This window comes from Chiloscyllium plagiosum, unplaced genomic scaffold (genome assembly GCF_037043375.1).
Source record: "Chiloscyllium plagiosum isolate Xiang-an unplaced genomic scaffold, Cpla_swu_hap1 HiC_scaffold_2, whole genome shotgun sequence".
NCBI lineage: Eukaryota > Metazoa > Chordata > Chondrichthyes > Orectolobiformes > Hemiscylliidae > Chiloscyllium > Chiloscyllium plagiosum.
The window spans coordinates 137,908,103-137,922,057 of NW_028270140.1; the positions used below are offsets into that span (position 1 = coordinate 137,908,103).

General features: G+C 42.3%; 1 protein-coding gene across 7 annotated transcripts in view; it reads right to left on the reverse strand.

Moving 5' to 3' along the window:
* wdr17 (WD repeat domain 17) overlaps positions 1-13,955 on the reverse strand; it is a 253,003-nt gene that overhangs the window by 19,089 nt on the left and 219,959 nt on the right. For all 7 annotated transcript variants that reach the window (XR_006313775.2, XM_087973815.1, XM_043704725.2 and 4 more), the window contains 4 exons: positions 11,138-11,249; positions 7,298-7,439; positions 4,447-4,549; positions 1,542-1,643 (listed from right to left, as the gene is read on the reverse strand). Coding sequence is in view for 6 of the 7 variants with exons in the window: in XM_087973815.1 (XP_087829941.1) it covers positions 1,542-1,643; positions 4,447-4,549; positions 7,298-7,439; positions 11,138-11,249 (459 nt within the window). In the remaining variant the exon portion in view is untranslated. The remainder of the gene's footprint in view (positions 1-1,541; positions 1,644-4,446; positions 4,550-7,297; positions 7,440-11,137; positions 11,250-13,955) is intronic.

Below are 13,955 nucleotides of genomic sequence, written 5' to 3' on the forward strand. Positions count from 1 at the left end.
TCTTTCTTTGGTTCTGGGGACTGTGCCAGGTCGAGCGATATAACCAACTAAGAGACCAGCTGTTCTCTCATGAGTAACTGAAATAAAACCAGCTGCCTGATGACTCCTCCAATATTGTCTGGGTTGGTTTTGTAAGTTGAAGTCTCCTTAGCTGTCTTGGCAGCTGCCCGATGATTCTGTGTAACCTGGGTGAATGGACACCCCCAACCCCAATGACAGTAGAGTGTGTGGTGCTGGACCCATGTCTCTCAGGCCTCTATGTTGCTTTCCCTCCCCACCATTCAACCCTGGTTGCCGGGCTGCGATTGGACCAGTGCTCCTTGGGTCATGAGTGCTCCTGGTTCATGAGCAATTGAGGTGACCCTGGACTGGAGGAGGCTCTCAGTCAGTCCAAAGGTGTCTTGAAAACTCTGTCATTTTCAATTAGCATGAAAACGAGAGCAGTAAGATGAATGATCTTTGAACAGAACTTCTGCTTTTTTCTTTGCTTCCCATGATGATGCTGAGCCTTTCCTACATTTCTCGTCTTCATTTCACAAGGTGGTCATTAGGAATAGAAATTTTGGACACTAACATCCCTAGAAATAAGCACCCCAAACAAGACCGAAGCAGATCAGGCCGCTATGTACCACTGCTGACTAGCTCGAACACAGTGCCTACTGTTACAGTATCAGCACAAGATGGGGGTCACTTGGATCAACCTTTCTACGCTGGCTCTTTAGAAGAGTTTTCTGATTAGTGCTTCTTGGGGAGGCAATGGCCTAGTGGTATTATTGCTGGATTGTTAATGCAGAGATCCACGTAATGCTCTGGGGACCTGAGTTCAAATCCTGCCATGGCAGATGGTGGAATTTGCGAATTCAATAAATATTGGGAATTAAGAGTCTAATGATGACCATGAATTTGATAGTGAGGAAAAACTCATTGAGTTCATTAATGTCCTTTAGGGAAGGAAACTACCATCCTTACTTGGTCGGGCCTACACGTGACTCCAGATTGCAGCAATGTGGTTGACTCTTAAACTGTCTTCTGGGTAATTAGGAAGGGGCAATAACGCTGGCCTAGCCAGTGATGCCCTCATTCCATGAATGAATAAAAATAATTTCCACTGTCCTGTCTCTTCTCCCACAAGGCTGAAAGCTATTCCTTTTCCATTGTTTCTCAAACTCCCCTGTATTTGCCTCCATTGGCCTTTCAGACATAAGAATACTGGGCCACTTCATTGCAGTCACACTAAGTAAGCCGATAGTAGGAGCTCACCTTGAACTTAGTTGTTTTGTGTGGATCAGACCATTAACTCTCCTGTTCTGAGAACCTTATCTTTAACTTTGGAACACATTTTGACTTTCAAAGCATTTCGAGCAAGTGAGTTAGTTCATTGACATTTCAATGATCTAATTCTTTCACCTCACAGGATCTGCTCCAACTGATACAAAATCGAATTTTGTTAATGCACTCCACGAAAATCTGTTTGTATTGAAATATTTACAAAACTGTCCTAATTTTTGAGCAAAAGATGTGTCAGTAGATACTGCCCTCACCTGGTGTATTCATAAAGTGCAGGCACAATGCTGTTGTAATGTCTTCTCATGGCCAGTAAGGTAGCAATGTAACCACAGAATATAAGTAGTTCATTCCGAAATCTGAAAGACAAGAGTTCCCAATTGTGTCACAGGCCAATTTTACGTTAGGGAAAATTAGAAACATGGAAAATTTACAGGTCATTTATGTTTTGGTTTTGATGACCTTCACTGGACAACTCTTGAATCTGTTACCACCGTCCTTTGTACATGAAAGTCAATGTGAAATGGGACTCAGGAGGAAAGACCCCATTCTAGAGAGAAGATACAGATTGAAAAGGCAATGAGGCAGTCCAATTCCATACACTGTAAACTTCATAATGAATATACAGATGATTGAGAATTTAATAACCATGGCCTGATATGATCCATGGGTTTTACTGCAAAATACAGAGTGCATTGGACTTTTTATTCTTACTGAGTGAATTAAGGAGACCAGCCTTTTGAAATGTTTTATAATTAATAATAAACTGAAATGTTCATACTTGTGCAATCCTTTCATTATGCTATACTGTATTTCCATCGTAATGTTTGCCAGTAATTTGTTTTGTTTGTACTTGATTTGTTTGTATCATCATATAATCCAGCAACCATGATGATTGTTCAATAAACTATCTATCTATCTATCTATCTATCTATCTATCTATCTATCTATCTATCTATCTATCTATCTATCTATCTATCTATCTATCTATCTATCTATCTATCTATCTATCTATCTATCTATCTATCTGTATCTGATGGAGACAGGTCACAGCTGTTGGTCTGCATTCTGATCAGATACAAATATTTTTAAATTGTTCCAAATGCATATTCAAACACTTTCTTTTGAAATTTTCTGCTTTTCTCAATCTGTCAGGCACCGAGTCTCAACACTTCAGCACCACCTGCATAAAATATAACTTCTTTTTCAAAATCACTCACCAAATACAATGATGTTGCCAGGGTTGGAGGGTTTGAGCTATAACGAGAGACTGAATATGCTGGGGCTGCTTTCCCTGGAGCATTGGAGGCTGAGGGGTGACCTTATAAAAGTTTATAAAATCATGATAGGCATGGATAGGGCAAACAGTCAAGGTCCAAAACTAGAGGGCATAGGTACAAGGTGGGGGGAGGGTAGATTAAACAGGACCTAAGGAGCAGAGGGTATGGAATGAGCTGTCAGAGGAAGTGATGGAGGCTGGTACAATTACAACATTTAAAAGGTATCTGGATGGGTAAATGAATAGGAAGGATTCAGTTAAGCATATGGGCCAAATGCTGGTCGATGAGACTAGATTAATTTAGGATATCTGATCGGCATGGACGAGTTGATCCATGCTGTACATCTCTATGACTCTAAGTATGTATCAAATGACTGGGTGAAGCTAGTTTACAGTTATTGAAGAGCAGAAAGCGGATTTCTGATCTCGTCCACACATAATTTTTCTTGTCAGAGACATTAGCACACATCTAACCCTCTGTGAACTTGGTCGTGTGTATGTGTGAGTAGAGGTGAGTCCCCAATAAGTATCCACCACCTAACTGTAATAACAGATCCAATTAATGTCCCAGAGCTATCTGAGATAACCATACCTCTCTACCTTTGCCATTTTTGAATATGTCTAATTTTAATCAATACACCATGGGTGACTGCCCCTTTAGCTGACCAGGCCTTAAGCTATTGGAAAATCTTTCTTCCTTTAATGCTGTCCTTAAAATCCATCTCTTTAAATAAGCTTTTGGTTGTCTCCTCTGATGCCTCTTTATGTGGCTTGGTGTGTCAAATGACATTTGATAATGCACCCATGAGGCACTTTGGAATGTTTAATTATACAACTTCTTAAAGAGAGGTTGTCATGGCAAGGGTGCCGAGCTGTCTAGAATGAGCCTAGTTTAACAATGGCAGGGGAGTGGTCAGATCTCCCAGTTCAGGTTGTCTCTAGTTTGGTTTAGCTGTGGCAGTCACAAGATGCTAGAGTCCAGGAAAGGTTGCAAGCTTCAGTAATGATTCCTGACTGTCTTTCTGTCTGAAATCTCTTTGGATGTTGTTCCTTACTGCCTGTAAGAATCTGGGTTTCAATTACCTTTTTGCCAAGAGGTGTGTTTATGGGATGTTACTGGATTGGTAACTTGCCGTACCGGGTTGCTTAAATTTTCTGATAGTTAAGTTATTCTAAATTCCGTTTTCTTCTGTTTGTGATTCAACTGTAGTGTTTAAATAAATTGTTTTGCTTAAAGCTGAGTGCTTTGACCAGCTGCATCACGCCTGGAATATCCACTTCACATCTGCCTTTGAAAGAAGACATGTTAGGGTCTAAGCTACTTTCTTCACATACTTTGAGGGGGTCTGGTCAAATCCATAACAATTATGTTGAAGGTGCTATACAAATGAAAGCTGTCAACACGTCAGTCTTGATCGTGTGGCCAATTCCTGGCTTGGTGTTGAACCCGTAACCTTCGGTCTTGGGTATAACAGAGCTGCTAACTGTGAGGTAATGGTTACATGGAATAGCGCCAGAAGATGGCTTGCTCTGATACAGCTGTGGCTGTCCAGTTTGGTAGGGCCTAAATGAACATGGTGATAAATAAGGTCGGTGCATAAGAATTGTGTCCCCACCGTCCCTATCCCATCCTACCTGCAGCTATGTATGGTAGCATTGTAGGACAGCACATCAATGCATATGTAAGCACAAATGGAGCATTGCTCTTGTGTAGGTAAAATTATAAGCACAAAAGGTATGATGCAGCATGTTAGTTTATATCCATTACAAGTAAGTGCGAAGGACCAACAAGTACCATTTAACACAGTACATTCAATCCAATAACCTCAAGCCAAGACTTTTTAAAAACATTAAATAAGTGCAGTATTTGTGATCTAACTTACTCGCTACACTTGTGTTGCATCAGCCGGTCAGTGCGGATGTAGCTGAGCAGGTCCAGGATCTCATGGATGGAGTCCAAAGTCCAATCAGAGCTACTCAGCTGCTCTGTTGGGTTAGAAGAAGCGAATAGTTAGTGAGTTGCCGGATTTTGGACCATTTTTCCAAACAGCAGACAAGATATTGATATGAATTTCAAACATTTATTACAATGTCGACTTTAAGTGCAGTAACTTTAAGTGAAACATGGTTTCTCATAGGAATGAATGTTAATGCCAGAGTTAGGCTCCCTAGGACAATTTTGCCCAGAACAACCAACATATTTGGAAATATTAAATATTAGTCCAACCATTAAGCATTCCTTTCTAGAGTTTAGCGTGGTAACAACAGATTTATAAACAGGCGCATTGCATTATTTAAACTAATGACAGGAGTGAAATGAAATAAAAACAGAAATAAAGCAGAAAATGCTGGAGAAACTCAACTGATCTGAAGAAGTAAGTTCTGAAGAAGATTCATTCTGGAACTGAAACCTTAATTCTGTCCCTCTCTGCACAGATCCAGCCATTTCTGCTGAGTTTTTCCAGCATTTTCTGTTTTAACTTCTGATCTCCAGCATCTGCAGTAGTTTATTTTCATAGAAGGAAAGCTGGAAAGGCTCCTGACTATAGTTGAGACTACATTATATGGAAGATAAATGCCTTTACGAAGATTAATTGGTGCAAGTTATCTCAAAGATTGGGTTTGATTGCCTTGGGTTTTAGAGAGGAACTTTACGAAATTTTGTTTTTCCCTTGTTAGCATCGGATTACTTTGATCACATTGCTGTCAGGGTAAGTTCAGGTTGAGCAAAGCACATTTTAGCTATGATGGTCAGGCCAAATTGTGCAGCAGCCTGACTTACTGGGCCAGTTGGACTTTAGCCATCCTCAGTTATGTCTGAAACTGAAAATAAGTGAATGAATTATTGGATTCAGGAGGATTTACCTTTTGCAACAGTATGCACCTCATAGAGTCATAGAGATGTGCAGCATGGAAACAGACCCTTCGATCCAACCCGTCCATGCCGACCAGATATCCCAACCCAATCTAGACCTACCTGCCAGCACCCAGCCCATATCCCTCCAAACCCTTCCTATTCATATACCCATCCAAATGCCTCTTAAATGTTGCATTGTACTACCCTCTATCACTTCCTCTGGCAGCTCATTTCATACACGTACCACCCTCTGTGTGAAAAGGTTGCCCCTTAGGTCTCTTTTATATCTTTCCCCTCTCACCCGAAACCTATGCTGCTCCTGCTTAACATTTGTGCACATTTTTTATTTCCAATGGCTTTCTGGAAAGTTCTGAATTCTGAACTAAGCTCACCATGAAAGATGAGGGTGAGTGAAAACCATTGACTTGTTTCTAGATCTTGTGCTCCCAACCCTGCCGTGTCCCCTCCTCACCCCCAACCTCAGGTTGGTTTTCCCAGTGTCCTTAAAAAAAGGGATTATTGCACAGTTGTTACAGTGCTGAAGGAGGCCATTCAACCCATCAAGTCTGTATCGGTTCTGTTACCTAATGCCATTCTCCTGCCTTTACTTCAAGGTCCTACAGGTCATTTCTATCCAAATAATCATCCAATGCCTTCCCTCTATGGCATGCACCTACATGTGACTATGTGTGGTTGACGTTGACTGGTCCAGTGTTCTTTGAACAAGGAAACGTCCTCCTCACTTTATCAATATATCTACAATGGCCAATCAGCATGGGTGCTGACCATGTTACATCTTCAATTTCAAACAAATGAAGGGGCAACATTTCTTTCTGTGTGTGTAACAGTTTTTATTGACAGTGCTTTAAAATGGATGTAGGTTTGCTCGCTGAGCTGGAAGGTTCATTTTCAGACATTTCTTCACCATACTAGGTAACATCTTCAGTGAGCCTCCGGATGAAGCACTGGTGGTGTAGCCCGCTTTCTATTTATGTGTTTGGGTTTCCTTGGGTTGGTGATGTCATTTCCTGTTCTTTTTCTCAGGGGGTGGTAAATGGGATCCAAATCAATGTGTTTGTTGATAGAGTTCCGGTTGGAAGGCCATGCTTCTAGGAATTCTCGTGAACATGTACATGAACATCAAATGGCCACAAAAAGACATGAGCCACTCTCACAAGTATCCTTACATACAGATGAGGAAGGACACTACTTCGACTGGGACGACTCGTCCATCCTAGGACAAGCCAAACAGCGACATGCACAAGAATTCCGAGAAATATGGTATTCCAACCGGAACTCTATTCACAAACACATTGACTTGGATTCCATTTACCACCCCCTGAGAAAAAGAACAGGAAATGACATCACCCATAGGAGATTACGTCACCACAGTAAATGACATCACCAACCAAAGGAAACCCAAACACATAAATAGAAAGTGGGCTACACCACCAGTGCTTCATCCAGAGGCTCACTGAAGATGTTATCTAGTATGGTGATGAAATGTCTGAAAATAAACCTTTCAGCTCAGAACCTCAACCTGAGCTACAAATCTTTTGAAAACTCGCTGGTGCTTTAAAATGTCTACTCTACATTTCAGCTCTGGCTTAAAGCTCTACGATAACTTTGTTTACTTTGCTCTCAGTCTATGCCCAGAGTTAACCAATCAGACATTGACAGTAAACAGACTCACACAATCAAACATACAATGTTTGAACATGACTGCGGGCTTGTCAACATGAGCCGTGCTCATGAATGAAATAAATGAATGAACAAATTACTTAGGAGGAATCAGGAAAATGCTGTATCTCCATACATTTTATTATACAAGTTAATTAAAGAACAATCAATCAGATAACTGAAAGCAGGAAGATTACCTTTAACATAAAGAAGGCCAATTGGAAGTGCTTTTTCTGGCACCGAACTCAATAAATAATATTTTACTGCTTGGAACGTTTCCCCTTCACTTTGAAATGTTGCCGCGATTTGCAAACATTCTTCACAGGTTGGTAAATGACACTGTGAAGAGATTTATTTTATAACATATCAATCAAACCACTAGTATAATAGAAAGATGCATTGCAAAGAATATAAGAAATGGGATTTGGAGTGAACTATACAGCACCTTAATTCTGCTCTAATGATCAATAAGAATATCACTTGGCCTCTACTCTTAGGCTTTCCAATATCTTATGAGTTACTTAGGACCCAAAAATTAATGATTTCAGTTTTGAATACAATTAGCACCTGAGTATCCAAATTCCAAAGTTTCACAATCCTGAAGCGAAGAATCCCCTCATCACGATCCTAAATGTCTGATCCCTTATCACAAATTATGACTTTTAGTTCCAGACACCCCAGCCAAAAGAATTAAATTACCTCTCACTCTAAACCCCAGAGAGTAGACATCACTCCTATTCTATCTCTCCTTCCAGAACAGCTCTCTCCTCCCAGGCTTCAAGCTAGTGAAGATTTTGTTACACCTCCTCCTTTATTATCAAAGGTGGATAAAACCATTTAACATTAATCTGAGCTTTTGATTTCACCAAAGTCCATTGAATTGCAGGAAGTGTATCCTGACAGGATCCAGTCACCCTTTATTTACACGTTCATGGTACTTGACACTGATCCAGCTTCTTCAGAGCCAGCTTAGAGTGAGCAGAACCTCTGACACTCCTGTTTGTATCTGTCAGCCAGGGCTCCCTGACTGGACCATATTAACAATCAGGGAACTCATATTCTATGTGGTCCATCTGGCTGGCCTCATCACAATCACTACATTTCTCTCTAACAATCAAAGCTGAAATACAATTTGCCATCCAATTGTTTGCTATATCTGCACGTTAATGTTTTGCAACTCTTACGTATAAGCACACCCAAATCTCTCTGAAAACTAATAATGACTAGATTCTTATCTTCAATACTTCCTGCTTTTCTGTTTCTCAGGAGTTTTCCCCCTCCTAAGCCCACTCAGGTAAACTGCCTGTATCCCTTGGCAGACATTAAACACCGTCCTCACAGTTTACTTTCCTACCCTAGTTCTATATTCTCAGCAAACATGGCCACACTATAGTCTGTGTCTTCATCCTTTGCTTGTTGCTTTGCCTTTCTTACCTGGCTCCTGGAATAAAATAAGATACTCTCTGATTTTAGACACTGATCAATTAACTTTAACATCTTTACTCTCCCCCATCATTTTAAAAAGTTCAAGGTTATTCAGCAGCCTACACTGCCACCTTGCTACCCCTACCTTGCCCACCTCCACCCCAATACCCTCAGGGTGCTGCAGATAATAGGCTGTTAATCCTTGTTTGTAGATCAAGGTGGAGCAAAAGTGCTTCATTGAATCGGACCCGTGACCCCATGCCACCCTCACCCAGAACCTGTCCGACAGTGGAGGATGAGATCACGGCCTGAAGTGAATATTGTGAGATGATTGATCATTGAATCATAGATTCCCTATAATGTGGGAGCAGGCCATTCAGCCCATTCAGTACACACTGATCCTCCGAAGAGCATCTCACCAAGACCCACCATCTTACCCTATTCCTGTACCCCTGAATTTCCCATGGCTAGTCCACATAACCTGCCCATCCATGGACACTATTGGCAATTTAGCATGACCAATCCACTTAACCTGCACATCCTTGGACTGCGGGAGGAAACTGGAGCACTTTGACGAAATCCACATAGACATGGGGAGAATGTGCAAACTCCAGACAGACAGTCACCCGAGGCTGGAATCGAACCCGAGTCCCTGGCACCATGAGGTAGCTGTGCTAACCACTGTCACTAATCGCTATGTTACTGAATGGGGAAATCCCATCCCTTTTCAATCGTGTCTTCCCTTGGGTTCCCTTGTTTCACACAACCAGTGGATTATTGAGGGAGCACACAGCTCCCCCTTATACCCATCCAGAAGCTGGTTGCCATGGTGACTATGCCTCTTTCTGCTTTGCCCCTTCATGGGTGACCTCATGAAGCTCCCTCCTACTGAGGTTAACAGCCCAGAGTGTGGAGAATAGTGTGTGCAATATCTGACATTTCCACACTCCCAAAGACACAGGATGGTGTGATTTCAGAGCTGTTTATCTGATTCTGCCTGGAAAATAATTTAAAAATCAAAGAAATTAAATTCTCCTGAAGCCAGAGGGCAGCAATTTGCCACACCTTCATCATCCCATTTTACAGCCACAGCAATGCCCTACATTAGAACCGTGGCTGTTCAAAACTGCCATTTATTTATGTGCTGGAAAACTGCTGAAAAGAGTCAGTAAGGAACAGAATGGAAGCTTCTCCATTTAAGGCCTTCGGGACACTTTAGCATGTTCTGCAAAGGAATGGGTGATTGCATTCCTTGTGTGTGTTTCTGCCACATTACTGTGAACCACACTATTGGTGTCACCAATGGGTCCTAGAGTTCTTAAAACACAAAACAAGGCCTTTCAGCCCATCATGTCTGCATCAGTCATCAGCCATCTATCTATTGTAATCCCCGTTTCATTTTTAAATATTTTTTAATGTTGAGAAGGTTCATGTCTCTACCACCTCTTCTATGCAGCAAGTTCCAGATACCCACAAACCTCTGAATGAAAATGTTTTTTTCCTCAGATTGCCTCTAAACACCCTGTTCTTTATCTTAAAACTGTGTCCCCCTTGGTACTGACCTTTCCACTGGGGGAAGAGTTTTTCTCTATGCCTCTCAAAACAAGGTGCACCTCAATCAGATGCCCTCCAGCATTCTCTGCTCTGAAGAAAACACTCCTAGCCTATTGCGTCTCCCTTTAGAGGTGAACTGCTCCATCTGAGCATCATCCTGGTGAATCTCCTCTGCACTCTCTCTTGTCCAATCACAACCTCCTGTCGTGTGGCAACTACAAACGTACAGTACTCCAGCTGTGGTCCAGCTAACATTATATAGAGCTCCATGAAAACTTCTTGCTCTTGTATTCAATGCCTTGAGTAAGAAAAGAAAGTATCCCATTTGCCTTCTTTCTACCTTTCCTGCTGACTTCAAGGATCTATGGATAGTTCTCCCATCACCTTATCCTTTTCAGGATGAAATTCAATTTGCCACTGTTCAGCCCATTTGACCAGCCCATTTATATCATCCTGTACACTAAGGCTTTCCTATTTGCTATTGACCACACCACCAGTTTTTGTTAATCTGTGAACTTACTCACCAGACCTCCAATATTGCTGCCTAGATTAGATTAGATTCCCTACAGTATGGAAACAGGCCCTTTGGCCCAACAAGTCCACACCGAGCCTCTGAAGAGGAACCCAGACAGACCCAGTCCCCCTCCCCATATTTACCCCTGACTAATGCACCTATGGGAAATTTAGCATGGCCAATTCACCTAACCTGCATATCTTTGGATTTTGGGAGGAAACTGGAGGAAACCCATGCAGACACGGGGAGAATGTGCAAACTCCACACAGAGAGTCGCCCGAGGCAGGAATCAAACTCAGCAATGTGAGGCAGCAGTGCTAACCACTGAGCCACCATGCAGATCATTAACATACACAGCAAACAGCAAAGGACCCAGCACCAAACCCTGTGTTACACTATTGGACACAGGCATCCAGTCACAAAAATGCTTTTCAAAGAGTTTTGGGGTGGCAACAGTAACAAAACCAATGCTTTTCCCTGTGCACCTTTTGCACAAACCCTTCTGGAAAATTGTAAGATGGTCTCTGCAGCTCCCAAACTTTACCTTCTCATGAAGATCATCAACCTCTGCAGTGCTTCCTGGGTAGAAGGCGCACAGTTTGACCAACAACAGCTCACTGTCAGGTATCATGGTCAACAAGTCAGCCGCTAGATCCCTGTGGAAAAAAAATCACAATAAACAAACACAGCTTAATCCGAGAATTAGCAAGAAGATTAGTGAGCCAGTTGGGTTTCTATGATTGCTGATGGTCACCATTATTTCGACTAACTTTCAACTCAAAAATTTGGTGGGATTTGAACCAGTGTGGAGTTATGCGAGACTTGACATGTCAACTCTGTTTCTTGTGCCTCCACAGATGATCTGATTTGATTCTTATTGTCACATATACCTAGGTACAGTGAAAAGTGTAGATCATGCCATACAAAGATCACAGGGCAAATGAGGAATACAAAGTTACAGCTGCAGAAAAAATGCACAAAAAGCAATATCAACATTAGATTCAAAATTTAAGAGGTCTATTCAGAAGTCTGATAACAGCAGGGAAGAAGCTGCGCTTGAATCTGGTGGTACGTGGGTTTAAGCTTTTGTATCTTCTGCCCAACAGAAGCGGTTGGAAGAGAGTGTAACTGGGAAAGGAGGGCTGGGATGATGCTGCCAGTGAGTTTCTCTAGCATTCTCCATGTTTATTTCCCCAGAATGTTTCTGTTTTTAATCATCCATGGGTCATTTATTGCTCATCCCTAATTGCCCTGGGAGGCAGTTCAATGTCAACCATGTTGCTGATGATCTGGAGTCACGTGTATGCCAGACAAAATAAGGATGGCAATTTCCTTCCCTGAAGCACATTAGTGAATCAGATGGGTTTTCCAACACTTGATAATGGTCACCACTAGATTCTCAGTTCCAGATTTTCTGAGTTCAAATTCAGCCACCTGCCACGGTGGGATTCAAACCCCAGGTCTTCAGAACCTTACCTTAATAGTTTTGCAATAATACCATCACCTTCCCAGAAGTCATTAGCTCAGTGTAACCAGAGAGTAAAGGCAAAGTCACCATAGGTCATCATTAGAGAGACAACTGGTGGTGGCTTAACCCGAGGGTCACCACACCTCAGGCTCGGAGAGAGGGTGCGAAGGAGACTCCTTCATAGTCAGCTCAGCCAGTGCATGCCGCGTTGTGGAACAGGCATCCAGCCAACTGAGCTAACCGGTCCCCTCTCCTATTAGCACATCAGGATCAAAGCAAGAATAAAGTACGGTACATGCTGACAATCTGAAATTTATTTTTTTAAAAATGCATGAAAGCTGGAAATGATCAGATGGTCAGGCACTATCTGTGGAGAGAGAATTTTGGACAGATGTTTTGGACAAGTCTTGGGCTAGTGAATTGGGCATCAAATAGGGGGCCCCAGCCTGCACTAGCTAGGGTCTGGGCCAGGGAAGCTACTTCACTCAGGGCTCCAGTTAGCCATATATTAATTGAAGGGAAGTATAGCTGCAGGCCAAAAATGAAAAGTGGCTCAGATTTTCACCTCACCATTGGAACAGATTTGACTGACAGGTAATCCTTGTTAAAGACTACCCCCTTAACTGCTGGTAATTTCTTTGGCTAGATTTAGGGTGGCACGGTGGCACTGCTGCCTCACAGCATCAAGGGTTTGGGTACGATTCCACCCTCAAACGACTATCTGTGTGAAGTGTGCACATTCTCTATGTGACTGTGTGGACTTATTGCAGGTGCTCTGAATTCCTTCCACAAGCCAAAGATGTGCAGGCTAAGATGCACTGACCATGCTACATTGCCGTAGTGTCCATGGATGTGCATGCTGGGTGGATCAGCCGTGGGAATTGGGGGGGGAGCGGTTACAGGGCTTGAGTAAGGGTTGGGTCTGGGCGGGCTGCTCTTCAGAGGGTTAGTGTTGACTAGATGTGCCAAATGCCCTGCTTTCAAAACTGCCAGGATTCTATGATGATTCTATTTCCAAGTCTGGTCTGCTTCAAATATGTCGAACAGAGAAAACTAAGGAGTAATCCACTTTGAACAAGAGTGGTACAACAGACCAAGACGTGAAGCCTTTCAACAGTGTTGTGCCATAATTCAGGAGCTAAATTGTTTAAAGGTCTACTTTGAAGACACTTTAACACTACTGAGGAAAGTTAAGTGGTAAGGTATGCAAGAGGTTCATATTCGGTGCTGAATTCAATGGGTTGCGTTTGAGGATGGGGCCTTTGGGTTCAGAAACCCTGCGTTCTGAAGAAAGGTCAGACTGGACTCAAAACATTATCTCTGTTTCTCTCCCCACAGATAGTGCCAGACCTGCTGAGTTTCTCCAGCATTCCCTGGGGTTGTTTTACCAAAGAACAATGACCCTTCACATGGTCTAGAGCAAAGCATGGCTTGGGGAAACCACATGAAGTCAGACCATAAGCCACTGGCTCTGTGATAGGCTTCACTGTTCCCATTTAAGATACTGAAGTAAAATTCTATCTGACTACCCAAGGGCAAGCAAGTAAACCTCAGGGATATTCATCAATCCTCACATCTTTGTCAATGTCTACTGACTCCAGTCACAATATCACTCCTATCCAGTAGAGTGTCATACAACAGATTTATGAGAAAAATTATAGCCCATGGAAGGAAGAGGACTAATAAGAACCAAAGAGCTATTGTCAATGGATATTTTTCATGTGAAAGGAAGGTTTGCAGAGGAGTTCCTCAAGGGTCAGGATTGAAACTCTTGCTTTTCCTGAGTACATTAATAAACTAGATCATGGTGTGCAGGGGACCATTTCAAAATTTGCCATGATATAAAACGTGTAAACTGTGAAGAGGACAGTGTAGACCACCAAAAGGTCATTGA